The sequence below is a fragment of the Tyto alba genome, unplaced genomic scaffold (genome assembly GCF_018691265.1).
Source record: "Tyto alba isolate M040663 unplaced genomic scaffold, T.alba_DEE_v4.0 Super-Scaffold_30, whole genome shotgun sequence".
Classification (NCBI taxonomy): Eukaryota; Metazoa; Chordata; class Aves; order Strigiformes; family Tytonidae; genus Tyto; species Tyto alba.
In genome coordinates, this window is record NW_024881305.1 from 6,487,189 (window position 1) to 6,504,783 (window position 17,595).

The window sequence follows — 17,595 nt, forward strand, 5'->3', positions numbered from 1 at the left end:
GGAGGCACCTGGGAGGAAGGAGGGGAGGAAGGAGGGAGGGAGGGAGGGAGGGGCGGGGGGAAGGTGGGGCCCGGCCCCGGCCGCGGTGGGAGCGCGGCGGAGCCCGGCGGGCAGCGCCCGGCGCCGGCAGGATGAAGAAGCATCACTCGGTGCAGGGCACCTTCAGCCGCCTCTTCGGGAAGCGCCACGGCAGCCCCGCCGCCGCCTCCCTCTTCGCTACCAACCCGCCCTGGATCTTCACGCAGGAGGTGACCTCGGACAGCGCGGGTGGCACCGGTCAGTGGCTCCCCAACTCCTCCCGCCGCGGGAGCTCCGTGCGCGGCCACGCGTGTCCGGGGCGGGCGGGCGGGGGCGCCGCGGGCGGCGTTTGCAGAGGCCGGGGTCCCCACGCGGGGGCTTAAAGTTGCGCGCTGGCAGCGGCCGGGCCGCGGAGGCTCCGCGTTAAACCCGGCTCGCTGCTCCGGCGGGGCCGCGGGCCGCTCCGGGCGGGTAAACTCCGCTCAAGCAGGCTGATGAATAGTTGAGAATCTGTTTTATTGCTTCCAGGAGCTCTTTCCCACGCCATGTTTGAGCTGCTCCTTCCCGGGTCTTGGCTATTTACTTGTAAACCTGTTTCTTGGAGGACTCGGTGCGAGGGGGGAGTTGAGGGTTGCATATTCCTCAGGATTTATTTGTATTTCTTTGTGGTTTTAATTGCAATACTGTGCCCTGGAGGCTCATGTAGGAGGGAGCCCAATTAATAGTAATGGAGCCAGGTAGATAAAAGATAGCAGTTTGTGGATGAAGTTTGGTGGCTGTAAGATTCCAATAAACACTTCCAAATTTAAAAATGGAAGTGCTGCTTGCTGAGCTGGGCGATGTGGAGCAGTGTCCATTAAAGCTATTGCGAGGTGGTTACACCCTGCAGGCCAAGCAGGTGAAACTGAGATAAAATGAAAATGCGACAGAGTTTCATGCAACTCTTAAACACAAAAGGAAAACTGCTGATTTCTAACTGTCGTAAACCTGAGGAGGATTCAAGCTTCTCTCTGATGTGGTTTGGATTTAAAAAAAAAAAAGAAAGTTGCTGTGTCTGCTTATTACAAGCCTGATTTCCGTGGCTGCAATTGCAGTACAAAGGTATTCCTTTCAGGTGTGGGGAACTGCTGTGCAAAAGTAAAAGCCAGGAGTCCTTGAAATCTGAGTGAAAATAAAAGCTGTTGAATCACTCCTTAGCATCCCCTTGGCATTTATGTCATTAATTTAATTTGTGTAGGGTAGTGTGACACACAGAAGCTGAGTGACCATGTTCAGAGTAGTAGTGTGTGTGGAGGTGTGGGCTGGTTGGGAGGAACGGCGTGCTCGCGGCTCGGCACTCCAAGGGCGGATTTATCCCACCTTGATTTCCACAGTGCCACCGTCTTCCCTGGTAAAATCCCTGGCCCTGTTTCTTGAATATTTGCTGCGTAGCTTCATGCATCGCTGCTGCCAGGAGGGCCCCGCTGCTTCTGCTAATCCCCACCTTAGTTTCTCATACAAAGTAAACACACGTTAAGCAATGCGGAATGGGTGTAGGTTTGCCTGTCACTGACTCAGAAATTCCTGAATATAGTGACAGATGCCGCCTCCTCGCTGTGAGCTGCGGATACCCCAGTGACAAACCTGCTGCGCCTACTCCAGGTGATGCAACCCTGAAGTAGGAAGAAGTTCCATTCCATGTGTTGCAGGTTGTTATTTTATTTCCCATGGCTGAGAGGACACAAATGTCTCCAGGACAGGCTGAATGTCAAAAAGTGGCCAAAGCATAGTTGGGGCCAGCTGCTTCCGACAGCCTCCAAAGGTGTTTCCTGCTCCCTCCTTCCAGGAAACGAATCTGGCAGAGCACAGGTCTTACTGGTGACAGGCCCTTAGCAGGCAAGTCCTGTTTATCTAGCAAAGAAAACACAACTACAAGCACTTCATTTTACTTTAATTAAAAGCATTCAGGTTAGAGATGCTTAGTAATCTAGGATCAAAGACCTTGTGATCTTTAATCCAGTTTCTCACTGAGTTTACCTAGTGTCTTGTTTAATATAAAACTCTCATCATTTCAAGTCTCTGTGCTAATCTGTTGTGGCTTCACAAAGCTGTCTGAATCCGAACTCTCAGGTTACATTGGCCTTAATTCTTGCTGCTTACTCGCAGAATGTGGGGTTGCCCAGGGGGGCTGTGTGAAAACCATAATAATTTGCTGATATCTCTGCTATCCTTGGGACTCCAGCAGCTCCTCCCTGGTGCTTGGGTGTCTCACAGGCGGGGAAGTGTTAAACTGTCGGCAGGCCCACACCAACTGAAGTGCAGACTGATTAGTATTTTGAAAGCTGAAGAAAATGTCCTTTTTGTAAAGAATTCCTTGTAGCGGGAGGAGTTTGGGATAAGGGAGAGGAAGTTGTCACTGGCTGTAAGGACAGTGGTAGCATAATGGCTACTCCTGGGTGTATCCCAAGGTAACTTGTGGTGTAGTGGGTGAGAGAGAGGAAGAGCTGACCTGCTTGCTGGACTCAGTGGCCCGTTTCAAGGTTGCCCAGAATTCATCTGCCTCCAAAGCCATAACTTCAGCAGAGGCTGCAGTAGCTCGTGGTCAGGTCCTTCATTCCAGGTGTTCATGCAAGTGCTTCCCTTCTGTGGGAATACACAGGCAAGCATTTGCCTTCCTTTTTTTTTTTTTTTTTTTCACTAAACTCGGTGTAACGCTCTGTTTCCATGGGAGCTTCTCGCCGGATCTCTGCCCATCCAAGGCGGGCAGAGACTTGGTGACAAGCACAGCTACGCGCCGTGGCAGTCCGGGGCGGGTTGGGGACCCCGGTCCTCGTGTCCGGCTGTGCCCGGGGCCAGCGAGGGGCCGTGTGGGAGCCGGGACGTGCCGGAGGGAGCGGGGACACGGGCCGGGGCGGTGGCAGCGGCCGGTTGCTTGTGCAGCCCCCGCGGGGTCCCCGGGGCGCAGCCGGCTCCCGCTCCGGCCAGCGCTGCCCTCGCCTTTCGGAGCCTTGGAAGTGCAGCCCAGCCCCTGGGCTGGTGTGTGGAGCTCACCCAACCTTCGCCTTCCTGCGCCTTGGCTTTTAATTGCTGTACGATACTTGGCAGAAGCTGTTCCTCTGCTTCCCACTTTAGCACGGGGTCAGGCTTGAGGACTGCTTCCAAACTTTTTAGGGGGGCAAAAACGCCCAAATGGGGGGAGGTTGTTGGCTTCTTCCTTCTCACTGAAACTACTTTTGAAATCTCTTAGGTGGGAACACTCCTGCAGAATTTTCTCTGGTCACAGCCATTTTGCTCACTTTCCCTCTCCCTCCTCAAACCCTCGTATTTTCTTTAATGTTGGTCTCCTTGGCTACAAATTATTTGTGTATCTCCTTCCAGCCAAGGTGGGGTTTATGTGCTTCAGTGCTTCTGCTTGTTAATTCATGCTGTTAATCAGACACAAAGAACGTAATTAAACTAGTTTTATGAGCTTTATTCACTGTCAGAAATAAACTGGCCCAAAAGGTGTGGTTCAAGGCAAAAGCACAGGGCTGGGAACCTGGAGCACCCGATGGCTTCTCCTGCTTGTAACACCGAGGCTCTGCGGCTGCTTTCTGCCAGAGCGTTTCCACACACAGTCGTGTTTTGTGGTGAGACACTCAGTGCCTTTCTCCGTAAGGCGGGCTGACGTGTGAAAGTGCTCTGGCAAGCGCGGTTTGTCCCCCAGTGCCGATTGCATCGGGGGTCGGAACGGGATCGTTCCAGCAGCAGCAGAAGGATGCGCTGGCGGGGTCGGTCCGCAGCGGGGACGGCGGCTGCAGCCCCTCCCTGCCGCTGCCAGCAAAACGTGTGTGTGTGTGTGTGTGTTTGGGGGAAAATCCCCCTTGGGGAGCCCCTGTGTGTCCCGTTCGCATCGCTGTGTCCGAGCGGTGCAGCGAGGCGTTCCCCTCCGCTCGGCGGCACCTCCGCGGTCCCGCTCCACTGCAGGAGGGACGGGGGCCTGTTGTCGCGACGGGGACCCGTTGTCGCGACAGGGCTGAGCGAAGAACATGTAGTTATGGCTGTGCTTTGCTCTGCGGGCGAGGGAGGGCTGGAGCTGGCCCCGGGAGCTGCCGGTCAGACCCTGCTGCTGCCTCCCCCCCTCCCGGGTCCTGCCCTGCCTGCGAGCTGGTGGGTGTCACCTCTGGGTCACCCTGCACCCCCCTCCCACTCTCCTGGGGGTCAGAGCCTCGCAGCACTATAAAAAGGCAATCCAGTTGCTCCTGAAGCACTTTTTCTTCCCTAAGCATAGTCTGGGTGGGGAGTGAGTTGAGTGCTTGTGCTGACTTTTGGCCTTCCTGAGGTAAATTTAAGTTAGCTACTATTAGAAATAAGCCTTTCAGAATAGATGGTTCTCATTAAACTCCGGCACTGGGAGCTCTGGGCAGGCTCTCTGTGCCTTGTAGGTGTGTGCCGGGGTTGCCAGCGCCTGCCCAGGGGTCCTGCTCACCCGGGACCTTTCTCCCCCCTTCAACTCGGCTTCAAAACACCCAGATACTCCAGAATCTGAGGGGTTTTGCCAGTTCTTTGGAGCTGATGCGGCAAATTCTTCACAGTGCTTTTTAAAATCAGCTGCTGTCCAGTGTTTTTCCTACAGCCTCAAATGCAGTGCTGCTGCTAACAGTCTTCTCTTCCCCTCAGGTGATGTGATTGAAGTGTATTATGGTGACAATCGCTTTGGGACAATGACTGACTCTGGCACAGCAACTCTTAAACCTCGTCCGAGAGTCCGGCCGCTCCTGACTTTCCTACCCCTTGTGAGTATCCGGCTCGCCGCTGGGATTTGTTATGGCAGAGTGTGTAACCGGTGCCCAGAACCAGCTGGGCTGGCTGCTGCTCTCATCCTCTACCTGAGGGAAGAAAATAAATGAAAAGCAAAACCACTCTATAATAATGCTGGATACGAGGCATTAGGAGGTGATCTGAGTTCAAGGCTTGTGTTGGACATAGGCAAGATACTCAGGCAAGAGATGTAAGCATCATTAGACTTGCATTTTCAATTAAAAAAAATAATTGCTGAGCAGGTAGATGATAGATCGGGCTTGCACTGCATTTTATCTAACCACTACTGGCAGTATCTCTCTCTGGATCAGGCATGTTGCTGGAGAGAGCAATAGCAAAACCCTGTCGTGTTTACAGCCGGGGAATGAGGAGGTGATGCAGCGGGTGTCTGTGCAGAGGCTGATTTTCCAATCTCCATATGAGGGAAACTGTTCCCTGCAGAGCTGCCCCAGCAGCAGCAGGATGCAGGGACTGAGGCAGCAACTGCCAACACAGCCAAACCCAGAGGTGGCTTTAACCCAGCTGGGACGCCCCTGTCACCTCCAGAAGCCACACATGGTCATTGCTGGCTTTGCTCAGCTGCTGTGTGTGCTGAGCAAGCTTTCCCCCCGCCAGGCAGCACACCTTCCTCAGCAGATATTCTCAGCGAGCACACCTTGCTCAGAGATACTTTGGAGATGGGAATGGCTAAATCTGAAGTGATACACACAGTTCACGGAAGGTCAGTGAAGACAGGTAACCACTTAAAAGTCTTTGGCCTTGACAAGGAAATACTCTGAGTGTGAAGGATGTTTCTCCTCCTACATCCTCGTCCTTTAGAGCAGCTATCACCTTCAGCAGAAAATGGGCTGGTCTGCTGTCACCTGGGTGCAATTAGGAGTTAATGGGGTTGTGCAGGTGTCATTTGGAGAACAGCTGGGGGGGAAAGAGAGTTTATATATCTATTTGAGAGCATAATTAGGAAGTTATGGTGTTGCACAGGTTGTGCAAAAGGGTTGTGTCCTCTATGATGCCTTCCAAAAGATCACAGCAGGTGGAAAATCTCACCAGGGCTCTGAGTCGAGTAACTGTAGGACTGATGCCTGAGAAACTTCTCTCCAGCACGGGCTTGGGTGCGCGAGCACAGCTGACACCCCTTATTGCCAGGTTTTTAGAGTTGCGACTGGCAGCTTTTGCATCTTTTTTAGAGCTTGCAAATGCTTTGCTAGTGGAAGTGTATGTGCTGGAGGAATGAACAGCGCGAATGTCCCTGGGATAAATACTACGGGCTGTCAGTGGAGCCGTGGTGCCTTCCTGCTGCCTGCAGAGGCACAGCTGCCCTGGGGCTTTTTCCCCCTCAGTTGCCCTTGTGAGGGTCCCTCTTGCTGTGAGTCTCTTCCAGGAGCAACAGGTTTAACCGAAGAAATTAGTAGGAGCAAGCAAGGCTTTTTAAGGACCAGTCTGTGTTGGATATTTGCATTGTTTTGATTAGGTTTGATTATGATTTGACTTGGCACAGATGCTTCTGCTGCCACATACATACTTGCACTGGGCTGTTCTGCAGCTCCTGCCTTAACCCTTTGTTTCACCCGCCCGCTCTCCTGCGCGGGGTGGGGGGGGGGGGAGGCTGGGAAGCAGCTGCCTGTGTGGCTGTGAGTCAGGAGGATGCACACACCCTGCCCCGCAGCCGGGCCCGCTGGCCTTTGTCTGCCTGCCCGCATGGAGCAGCTCCCTGCCCCCCCGAAACGCCCGGCCCCCCCCGAGCTGAGCCACAGCCAGGGCTGCAGGAGAGGGGCCTCACCGCCTGCTGCTGGGGTACCACCATGCCCCCCCGGGTTCCTGCAGGTGCAGGCAGAGCTTTGGCATCCCAGGGGAATAGATTCCTTCAGCTAACCCCCAAACTTCCCCAGCTCTGCTTTGGGGGTAGCTCTTCGTATTTGGAGAAATCCTTGGCCTCTCTGAGACCCCAGGATGCAAAGCAGTTGTATTTTGGTGTGGTTTTTGTAACAGGCAGCCTCAAGCCGAGTTCATTTAACGGATGGGAAGTGTGGGCTCCCGAGGGATGGGGGGAGCTGGGGAGCATGAGGCCAGGCAGGCTCCCCTTTGCGGGGCACGGGCGATGTCGAACGCTGCTCCAGCGCTGGCGAGCGATTCCCGGTGGTTACAGTGAAAGCTCCCTGCAGTGGGATCCTCAGCACACACAGGTCTGGTGCCAGTAGCACCGACTGGAAACGCAGGCTCCTGGCGCAGCACCCCGAGTTAGCCCGCTCTGAATCAGCTGGAGGTTTGCTGGGCTGGTCACACCCCTGGCAAACACAGCAGAGGGAATCAATCTCTCTCGTCATCTCTGGCGACTGGCAGCGCACTGGAGATGCTTTCCATTTTAGAAGCCAGCTCGTGACGTGAGGATGGGTGGTTTTTGAGAGAGATGCTGAGCGTTAGCAACTGCAACAGAAATTTTTGGTGTGAAACAGGCTTGCCCAGTTTTTAGGACCTGTCGAAATGACATGTCCGAAATTACTACTCGTTTATGAAATGTGAGCTGTTTCCTCCAGCTTTGCATAGATCTCTTCCGACTGCCATCCCCTTTCTACTCCTATCCAGACATGTGATGCTTATGTTGCTTTTAATTCAGTGCTCAGACATCTTTGTTTCCCTGTAAATGAGCAGGTATCCTCAGTGTGCTCTGGAGACTGGCGGCAATGAATTTCCATAGCAAATGGGCACTGCTGGGTTTTTTTTCTTTGTGGTTTTCGGTATCTCATTGCTCTGAACAATTTTGTTATCAGCTCTTGAAGTGCCTCTGTTAGCCTGTGTCTTCTCTCTGGCTTTCAGCCGAAGTTAAGAATCTTTCCTCTGCCTTGTACTGTATCTTTGGGACCGGTAGAGAGGTCTTAGATGAGGCTATAAGGCTCACCTAGTCTGTTGTTTTGTCACTAACAGATCTGTCCTAACTCCTTGGCAGACCTTGGCTTCTCCATCAGCACAAAGCTGCCTGGGCAGTTGTGCAACCCCAGGGATGTGAACTCCCACCCTCCCTCCTGGCTCCACCAGTAACTGGCTCATTCCCTTGTGGTTATAGAGGATCTTTGAGCATCTGCAGGGTGATGGACTTTGCAAGTGAAGCATGTGTATTTTCTTACGATTTTGTCAGAAGCTGGGGGATTCCAGGGCTCTTCTGAAGGAGCCCAGGCTGCTGCTGTTAAAGTCCACGCTGTCCCAGCAGCTTCCATGTTCCTGAAGGCAGTGTGTGATGTTAATGTGCTTCTGAGCCCCGGATGTATAAAGCCTGCTTGACCTTTGATCAATAATGTTTGGAATCCTATAGCAATCTCTTGTAAAAATAGTGATAATGCCAGTGAAAGGCAAAGGGCACAGGCTCAGCTCAATCATTACCTAGGCTTTTGCCTAGCACTGAGCAATGCAGGCTGATGGTAGGATAATATTTCCTTTGTACAAGGGGCTGTTAACAGCTAGTGCAAACAGCTGCCTGGGGTGAGTAGGGGTGCAACGGGGTGGCCCCTGGAGCCTGGCAATGGGGCGGTGTGTCCCGAACCACTGCGCACCGGGGCTGCGAGCTGCTGCTGCTCACGGGGTGTTAGTTCCTCACGATGGGTCTCTCCCTGCGCTGGTATGTGGAAGACCAGTCCACTGCCTCAGTCACGGCTGTGCTGACAGCCTGATTCAGCAGCAGTTTGTGTTCCGGGCATGGGTGCGTTCGTGTACGATTCACGAGCAGCTCCAATCCCTCTGCAGAGCAATCTTAGCAGTGAGTCACTGGAGGAAAGGAGAGGCTTTCTGCCCTGGCAGGCGTACGGGGCAGGAGCCCTGGCCAGCACTCTAGGTGAGTCAACGTGCCACGAATATGTCATGGTGGGTGGCTGCAATTATCCGGAGTGGCTTAGCTGTAAGCATCCCCGCGAATGTGTAGGCTGTTAAATTGCACAGTCCCGTACCAGCTAAATGCACTGCTGAGTTTTCAACATGAACGTGAAGGGAGTAATTGAGAGTGAAACACAAACAACACAAGCAGCAGTTTTCCCCAGTGTTCAGATATGCTGATGCCAGTTTCCCAAAAAGCTGGAATTCTGTCTGTGACTTCAGTGCAGTGTGTACGTGACTGCGGCATGAGCTGGCAGTGCTTGCTGGAGAGCAATAGCCACAAAACCCGTGGGAGCTATTACATTTTCTTGATACGTGAATGGTGAGAAACTAGTGTTGCTCTTTGTGGGCTGGGGAGCCTGAAGCTTGGATGTGAAATAGCCGAGCTCCTCTCCAGCCCCTCTGCACCAGACCAGCACAGAGGAGTCGTGTCCATGGCTTGTGCAACCCAGATCACTTCGCTCATCCCCTTAAACCCCGTCAACAGCAGCAGCCACAGGGACCTCCCTGTCTCGCGCAGCCCCAGATCCCCTCTGGCTCTTGTTTGTGTAGATAAATTGCTAGCTATACAGCCCAGGGCCTGCTTGTCAGCGCTCTGCTCTGATAGTCTGGGCGTAAAACTAACAGCTCTGTATTTTCAACTATTGCAGAATGCCCAAGAATCCCATGGGGTGGCTGTGCCAACGCCATCGGTGCCAGAAGACTTTGAGGAAAAAGCAACTCTTGGTAAGGGATCTTCTCTGCTGAGTCCTGGAGGGTGCTAAGGGCTCAGCAGTACTGTGCCCTCGGGGAAGGAGGCATGTGTGCACCAAGCTCTGGAGCAGACAGTCTGATCGTGAGATTTTGATGCTAAAATAGTCTGCTATTAATTATTTTTTTGAAGTCATTGAAAATTAATTCATTTCTAAGAGGTGGGGCATAGTGGCTGCTACAGTTCAGCAAGCTTTAGGCAGCTGCTGAGCAAAATAAACCAGCTTCCTAGGAGGATAGCTGGCCAGAGGGAACACTGGCTGTCACGGTGCCGATGGAGCTGGTGCTCACACCGCCGTGCTCTTGCTCTTCCTTGCAGGCTCTGGCTCCCACATCAATGGGAACTACCGAATGTACAGCTCGGTGGGGGACCTGCGCCCTCAGGCTCTCGAGGGGGATGACCTGGATGAGGACATCCCCCCGCCGCCGTCAGTACCGCCGCCACCCCCCCCAGCCTCGCTGGTCCCTCCACCACCCGAAATGCTGCCGCCGCCACCGCCACCACCTGAGATGGTGCCGCCACCTCCTGCCGTGGCACCCCCGCCACCTCCAGCCTCCACCCTGTCCTCCCCCAGCACACCAGCTCCTCCAGACTTCATCCCACCAGCCCCGCCGGGTGCCTCACCGCTCAGCCGGGCCCCAGCACCCTTCACCACCGGCATCTCCAAGTGGAAGTCGGAGACGGTGCTGAACACGAGGCAGGCGGATGCTGAGGGGCCGCTCTGCCCTGCCGAGGCTGGGGTGCCAGCTGCCCCCGGCCCAAAGGAGAGTCTGCAGCCCAAGCACTGTCCTGAGCCCCACCTCACCTTCCCCAGGTCGTTCAAGGTGCCCCCGCCAGCCCCAGCCCGGTCCTCCTCCATCCCCGTGCAGGACAGCCAGCCCCTGCGCCAGGAGCCCTTCGCCAGGCAGCCTCACGCCCGGCCTCCCCTCCCGCCCTGCTTCACCATAAGACCCGCGGCCAAGGCTCGTGGCGGCGGAGAAGCCGAGCAAAGAAATTCCCTGCTGAGAGCGGCCGTTGTGAAGCCAGCTGTGCTGACCCCCCCACCGCTGAGCCCCAAGCCGGGTCCAGGGCTCAGCCAAGGGATGAATCCTGCCAGTCGCCCGTCCCCGCTGCCAGGCTCTGAGACGGAGAAGGTTCCCCAGCTGAAAACGGCCGAGACGGACTCTTCTCCAAAATCCGAATCTCTCTCTGCGAACGACTTGGACCTGCCCCCTCCGGACTACCCGACCTGTGAGGACGACTGGAGGGATGCCAACAACCTGAGCAGGCTGCGGCACGAGCTCTCGGCCCTCCTGCGCTCCCCACGGAGGGAGGAGAAGCCAGCGGAGAAGCCGGCGGCTCCCCGGCCCGTGGATGGGGGTACCGACCGTGCCGGCACCCGTGAGCCCAGTCTCGGTGGGCCCCAACTCACCGGACCTGCGGGGAAGGACGCACAGTTACCTGCAGGAGGGGAGAGTGAGAAGAAAGAGGTGCCCAGTGACCCCCCCAGTGCCAAGGGGGGCTCTCCCACTCCCAGCATGGCACTCACCCCTCCGGAGAGCAACCCCCCCACGCAGACCCGCAGCGTGATGAAAATCAGACACGAGCTGGAGGCTGTGCTGTCCCTGAAGAAAGAAGGAAAAGCTGCCCTGGGGCTTGGCAGCCAGAAGCAGGGCACTGAGGATGGCAGCAGCACCCCGTGTACGAGGAGGAGCCCCCCTGACCTGGGTGACTCGGTGCTGCCGAAGCCGGTGCCGAGCCTGCTCCCAGCACCGGTGGCTGCGGTGGAGAGGGATGAGATGGGGCACGAGGACCGTTCTGCTCCTGCCGCTAGCAAGGCCGCAGAGAACTCGAGCCCTGCTCCTGCGTCCCTTGAGAGCAGCGTGAGCCCCCCGGACCCACCTCCGGGACCGACGGAGGAGCCCCCTGCTCCCGCCTCCCCTTCTCCCCCAGTTTCTCCCACACCGAGCCCAGCGCCGCAGCCCAACGGGGCCAGCTTCCAGTACAAAGTGCACCGGGCCGGGGCCAGCTCGACCCAACCGCCCGGCCCCCCCAGCTCGGCCAGGAGCCCGCCGGGCGCCTCGGGAGCGGGGCAAGAGGAGGTGCTGATCCACCCGGTGACGGGCGAGCGGGTGGAGCGGGGCTCCCCGATGGCGCTGCTCCTGGCAGCCCGGCAGCGAGCCCAGCGGGGCCGGCAGGCAGCCGAGGTGGGAGCCGCGCTGCGGGCGAAGCCACCCCCGAAACTCGGCAACGCCTCGTCGGATGCCACCGCCACCAGCTTCTACCGCCATGAGTCCAAGCCTTACTCCTTCACCGTGGTCCCCCGGCCGGCCGCGGTGGGTCCGGCGGGGTCGGGATGGAGCAAACTGCCATCTTTCTCCGGCTCCTCGGAGCAGGGCCGGGATGCGCGGGCGGTGGGCGAGGCGCAGCCCCCAAACCTCCCCGGGCACCAGCGGGCCGCTGCCTCCAGCCTGCTGCGGGACCTGCTCGAGCCCGGGCAGCCGAACCAGCCCTGCCCGGCCCGCCACGGCGTGCCCGGGGAGGAGGAGAGCGGGGAGACGGCGCTGGACTATGGGATTATCCCCCCACCCCCTGAGTTCAGCAACGAGGTAGACGAAGCCGAGGGGTCCCTCCTAAATCGGGAGGAGAGCCGCAAGTGCCCCAGCTTCCCCGACTGCAGCCGGGGCTCGGAGGCACCGCGGTATTTCAGGTGGCCCGGCTACGGCCGCGGCTACGGGGCCAGCCACGAGCCGCCCGCCCCGCTGCCCTCGGAGAAGAGCAGGAGGAACAGCGACTTCACGCCCCAGTACCCAGATTACGGCAGCTCTGCCGGTTACTTCAGCCGCTGCCCGAACCCCCGCCCGCTGATCAAGAAGCGCCTGTACGTCTCTGAGTCCGACAGCTCCTACCCCCGGGCAGCTGCAGCCCCCCGGGGCACGGGCACCCTCTCCTACGGCCCCGGGGGATACGGCTCCCCGGGCGGGGAAGGGGTCCGCCGCCTCGGCTCTGCCCACAGGACCGGCCCCGCCGGCGCGCAGGGCAGGCGGACGTCCATCGATGCCGCTGGGAAAGCAGCGCCCTACGGCAGCGCCGGGGCCGACCCCAAGTACAAGGGGCAGAACGGGGATTTCTCGCCCGCCGGCATGGTGGCAGCCAGCAGCAGGTACGTGTCCCGCTGAGCTGAGCCCTTCCCTCTTCTCTCTGTCCCGTTGATGGGAAGAGGAGGAGGGCTGGCCCCAGAGAAGGTATCGCCCTTGGCTGTGGTTGTTCGTGGCCGGGGTCTCCTCCCTGGTCCCAGCCGTGACCCTGGTGCCCATCGCTTGCTCCTCCCCGCATCGCTGAATAGAGACGGGAGGGGGCAAAAGGTGCCCTGCTCCATTAGGAAACAAAGAATTTAAATATATGATTGCAATATTGAATAAAAGCAAAGGGTTTCCTTGGCTTTCACTGACTTTCCCTCTGTCTTCCCTCCAGACCTGCCCACGGCAGCTCGCAGTACGGCGGACCTGCCAACACCTTCACGGTCAGGCCTGGGGCACGGCAGCCCATCTCCTACGCCTACCAGAGCGCCCATCGATAGGCTTGTCGGCAGGGCTGCTCCGTCGCCTTCATCCAGCTGGGAACGGGTGAGGAAGCGCCTGGGTGGGTCGTTTCCTTCTCCGTGAGCACCAGGGATGATCCCAACCCAGCCAGCAAACTCACCGCTTGAAACTGCTGATGGAGAGGCGGGGAATGAATCTGGGACTTGGGTTCTTCTTGAAAGACACTCATGGAGAGTAGTTACTACAGAGGACAGGCTGCTGTCTTGTTACGTGAGCAAATGCTGTTTTTCTTCTCATTTCCCCCCCTCGTATTATTTCCAAAATTGCAGCCTGATAGGTCTTCTAAGAAAGCCAAAAAGCATCCTTAGTTCTCTTTATAGAGCATCGTCACTGGAGAAATTGTTTTCAGTTTGTTTTTTTTTTTTTTTTTTTTTAATTGGTTTAAATCCAACATACTTGAGAGTAGGGAGAAAACAACTGGGAGCTGTGCATAATGGAAGCAAGCCAGTGTATAGGTAAATGTAGGGGAATTACAAAATAAGAATGCAATGCCAATGGGATAGAAATAGAGTTTAGGGTGTCTAGATCCTAACCTCTTCTATCCTCACCTCCTTCAACAGCCTTGAGCAAGTCGATTATGCCGATGCCTTAAAAACAGCTCCTGGCTTTCCGTGCCTGTCCTGCCGAGCCGGGGGCAGCTCTGCCGCGAAGGTCTGAGCCCCCTTCTCCAGGGAGCAACTGCTGGGGGGGCAGCAGCTTCGGGAGCACGGGCCCTTGCTTTCCTGTGCCTTTTGGCCACTGTTAATGGTTCTGTTGGCCATTATTCCTCATGGAAGAAGGCTGTGAGGCCTGGAGGGATGGCTGTAAAGCACTTTGGAGACTTACGATGTTGAGCAATCCTTTGTCTTTATCAGCTGGTGGGTGTCAGCGACTCACCAAGGTGCTGTGCTGCTGGTGCTTTCCTCGAGGGGTCTCTTGCCACTTTATACCCACGTAAACCCCACCTCTAAAGCTAAGCCACGGAGTCCCTGTATACTGTTTTACTAAGACTTGGCTTTAGTTTGTCTGATTTGGGAGACTAAAGCTAAATTTCAGTGTGATTGTAGAGTATTTGATGCTCCTTGTGTGTGGAATGTCCACGGTGACGTGCCCGAGGGAGCCGGCTCCCGCTGTTGCCGTTCGCGCTGGTCGGGGTGCTGGGTGTGCCTGCCTGTCCCTGCGTCCTGCCCGCGCCTCTGAAGGAGCTGGTGGCAGGGACGAGGAGCCTTAAAGAGAGCATTTCATTCCACAGAGTGAGAAATACAGTCTCACGATAGCTAACCAAAGTTTTGAATAGCCAGCTTCCTGAAACTAGAAATACATGATCTTCCTCATAGGTGAACTTGCTCAAAATCACTGTAAGATAAGTGTAAAGACTTGTAGAGAATGTTTTCTAATCACTGACAAACTAAAAGCACTTTGAGACATAAGTCTACTTTTAGAGAAAGCACTTTCTATTTTCAATACTATACAATACCATTAGTTCCACTCCAGCATATCTTGCATTGCATGCACGTGTGTGTGCACATGTAAGAAGATTTTTTACTCTACAATTTATCTCAAAATTCAGTGATATGTGTTCCTTCATGGTGGAATTTTCAAGAGTTATCTTGATATTAATGTCATGTTGTTGACGTTCTATGTTTTATGTTATTTCCATCTTTACCTAATAATTTAACAACTGTTTCAAATATTGCAGCAGCTTCAAAGTATTCTGAACTTTACTTTGCTGTGAATAAAATGAAAACCCAAATACCATAATTTGGTCTAGGAGCTAATTCAAATGGCATTTTTATGCCAGTAAGTCACAGCGACTTGGAAGATTTGCAGACATGTTCACCCCAGCCAGTATTGAAATAACACGTTTTAAATATCTGGGTGTTGGTTTCTAAAACAATGTTTATGGAGAAAAGTGACTATGGAGTAACTGTCTGGATATTTAAGTGTGCTAGTGTCATGTAGAGTAACCACCCCCTTAAAACACATCTCCATGCGAGGAGCATCTTGAAAATTCTTATTTATCTATGGAAGTAAAGCTGTGGTCATGTTTGAGTGTTGGATAAAGTTTCACCAGTTTAAGTTGAAACAAAACAAAGAAGCCTGTCTGATACTGCCACCTAATTGTTTTTTCTTCCTGATTCTTTTTTCTTCAAAATAATAATATATAGCTTCAAATTAATTTTCAAAAGCAGTTTTAAAGGCTTGTTGGGAGACTTCAGCCTTCAAGACTGATCTTACCCAGAAATAGGGGTGTGTGTGCAATTTTCCCCCTCAGGAATTCTCCTACATTTGAGTATATCCCCAACACAAGTCTGTGTTTTGTTTTGTTGTTGTTTTTTTTTTTTTTTTTGGTGTGTGTGTTTGCTTGTTTGGGTTTTTTTTCTTTTTTTTTTTTTAAGAGGAAAATGTGAAACTCTAATGGTGGCACTTGCTTTGAATTTCACATTTACTGTTTCACCCAGACACGCAATTCCTAAGTAGTTGTAACATGGTGTTATATAGTGTTGAATGTCTTGTTTCTAGCAAATGTGTATTTGTTTATAGTAAATATTAGAAGCATGATAATGTAAGTTTTTATTAAATAGCCATTATTCATTCAGAGAACACCTATTCTGGGAATGCACAGTGGACTAAGCTGTAACTAAATCAGGTAGGACTCTGCTTGCAGTTGTAAAACTGGTTAGCATGATTGTTTTAAGCAGTGGAACTACTCTAAACACTTTGGGCTAGCCCTGCTTCTTTTGAATGCATTAAGCAAAATTCTAGTATTTCAGTAACAACTAGACATTTATGCAGGGGCCGTTGGGAACTGTTTGTGTTACAAAGAAAGCACTGTCAGAGTTGTTGGCAGCCAAAGCACTTAGGGAGCAAGTTCAATCTGTAATGAAGAGTGAGGACCTCTTAGCTGCAGGGATGGGGAAGAGCTCCCTCTTCCTTGGTCGGGTAACTTTGTCAGGACAGCACGTAAACTGTATTCAGATTGCCGTTTCTGCTCCCCCCAGCTCTGTTTCACGATATAAATTTAGCAATAGAAGAGGATGAAACTAAGGGGTAGTAATGGAGCAAAGCAACCTACCCACCTACCTTACAGCCCAGTCTTGGCGCTGAAAGCGGTCTTGAAGCCTGGCAAGAGAGTTATCCTCCCTTCAACCCTCTGATGCAGTTTGGTCATTCAAGTCTTGATACAACCTAAATTATCCCCTGCAGCTGCCTCTTCTTCAAAAGTATATGCTAATTTAGTATAACTGAGAGCTTTATTTGTAAAGTGTTGAACAAAGTCTCTTATTTATGAGTGCCATTGAACATCAACCTTCTTCCATTAAATGTGTCTGGATGTATTGTTTTACTATGTGTCGTCTTTTTTTAGCATTGCTTAAGTGGTCTGTCTACTGTAAGATTGAGATCTTTGCATGCAAGATTAAAAAGAACAGGAAAATGTAGCTCAAACTGACCTCAGCAACAGTCTGAATTTCAGCTTACCTAGGGCCTGGTCCCATTTCTACTTACCAGTTGTTGATATAAACCCTGTGGCAATTTTAAGTGTTTTTAGAAGCCTGATGAAGGAACGAACGGGCAGCTAGCCCTAACTGCCCTGTGACTCCAGAGACAGCCCTCACATCCAGCTGGTTAGGCTGGCTGGCAGAGGAGCTTGTGCAGTTCAGCCTGTGCTGCTTCTATAAATAGTTTTTGGTTTTTAGCTTTTCATTATTAATGAAACTTGCATACTTATTTGCAAGTCCTAACTAGAATGTTGTGCTTAAAATTGAAAATGCAGCATGAGCAACGCAGCCAGCAACATAAAAGGCAGGCGTATTCTCTGCACTCTTCTAAATTATACTTATTTGCATTCTCCTCTCTTTAATCCAGCTCTGGCTACAGAACTGGGTTCTTCATGAGGGAAGTGTGCAATGTGGTGTATTTGCAGAAGCGTCCCCAAACCTGAACAGCATGTAGTCCAGAGACTGTGAGCATACCCCAAACCCCAGAGAATTCATGCCCATGCCTTTGCAGAGAGCTACGAGGTCAGCAGCATGGATGTGGGATGGGCAGTGCTGCGGGCAGAACCATTTTGTGTAGCCTTGCTCAACTAGGAGCTGAGCTAGCCCAACACCAGCGACTCCTAGAGAAACTGTTGCTCTTCTGTGCTTCTCTTAGAATGGCAAAAAAATTGAGAGTTAAGTGGTTAAAAAAAATAAAGAAATGTGCAGGCGTTTTGGGGGGGGGATGCTGCCTCACCACACTGGCAGCTCCTGCCCTCCTGTGGCAGAACAGAAAGCTTCGCCCAAAGACTTGCCAGATGATGAACCGTTTATTTTTTTTTTTCACACTGAAGTCTTCAAGCAATTGTAAAAGAGGATTAATATATCAATAATGACCTGTTGTCCATACAGGCTTCACCTTCCAACATTTTGCTTTTGCCATGAACTGCTGTTTTGCTCACAGCGTGGCAATGTGAGGAACTTAATGTGGTTTACTACTATGCATTTGAAACTTTTCTTTTTAGCTATGCACAACACAAACTCTACTTCAAGTTTTGGAAAGAAAAGCTTCCCCAAAGCCAGCAGGTCTTACAGCCTGCCTTGCACGAGTGCTGAAGAATCATAGTACCTATCATCAACCAGTAAT

The 17,595-nt window shown here is 53.3% G+C and overlaps 1 protein-coding gene across 1 annotated transcript; it reads left to right on the forward strand.

The window, feature by feature from the left end:
• Nucleotides 1-73: 73 nt before the first annotated feature.
• CUNH6orf132 (chromosome unknown C6orf132 homolog) lies at nucleotides 74-16,315 on the forward strand. The gene is made up of 5 exons (XM_042800319.1): nucleotides 74-276; nucleotides 4,657-4,772; nucleotides 9,309-9,384; nucleotides 9,728-12,551; nucleotides 12,863-16,315. Exons 1-5 carry the CDS (start codon nucleotides 132-134, stop codon nucleotides 12,966-12,968), a joined length of 3,267 nt encoding a protein of 1,088 aa, XP_042656253.1. The 5' UTR covers nucleotides 74-131; the 3' UTR covers nucleotides 12,969-16,315.
• The last annotated feature ends 1,280 nt before the right edge of the window (nucleotides 16,316-17,595 follow it).

What these genes read in the sequence shown, in the direction of transcription:
- CUNH6orf132 (XM_042800319.1), top strand. Translation starts at nt 132, where the DNA reads ATGAAGAAGCATCACTCGGTGCAGGGCACCTTCAGCCGCCTCTTCGGG. An exon ending in TGAGGAAAAAGCAACTCTTG is followed by an intron (nt 9,385 to 9,727) that starts GTAAGGGATCTT and finishes TCTTCCTTGCAG; the next exon opens with GCTCTGGCTCCCACATCAAT. An exon ending in ATGGTGGCAGCCAGCAGCAG is followed by an intron (nt 12,552 to 12,862) that starts GTACGTGTCCCG and finishes TCTTCCCTCCAG; the next exon opens with ACCTGCCCACGGCAGCTCGC.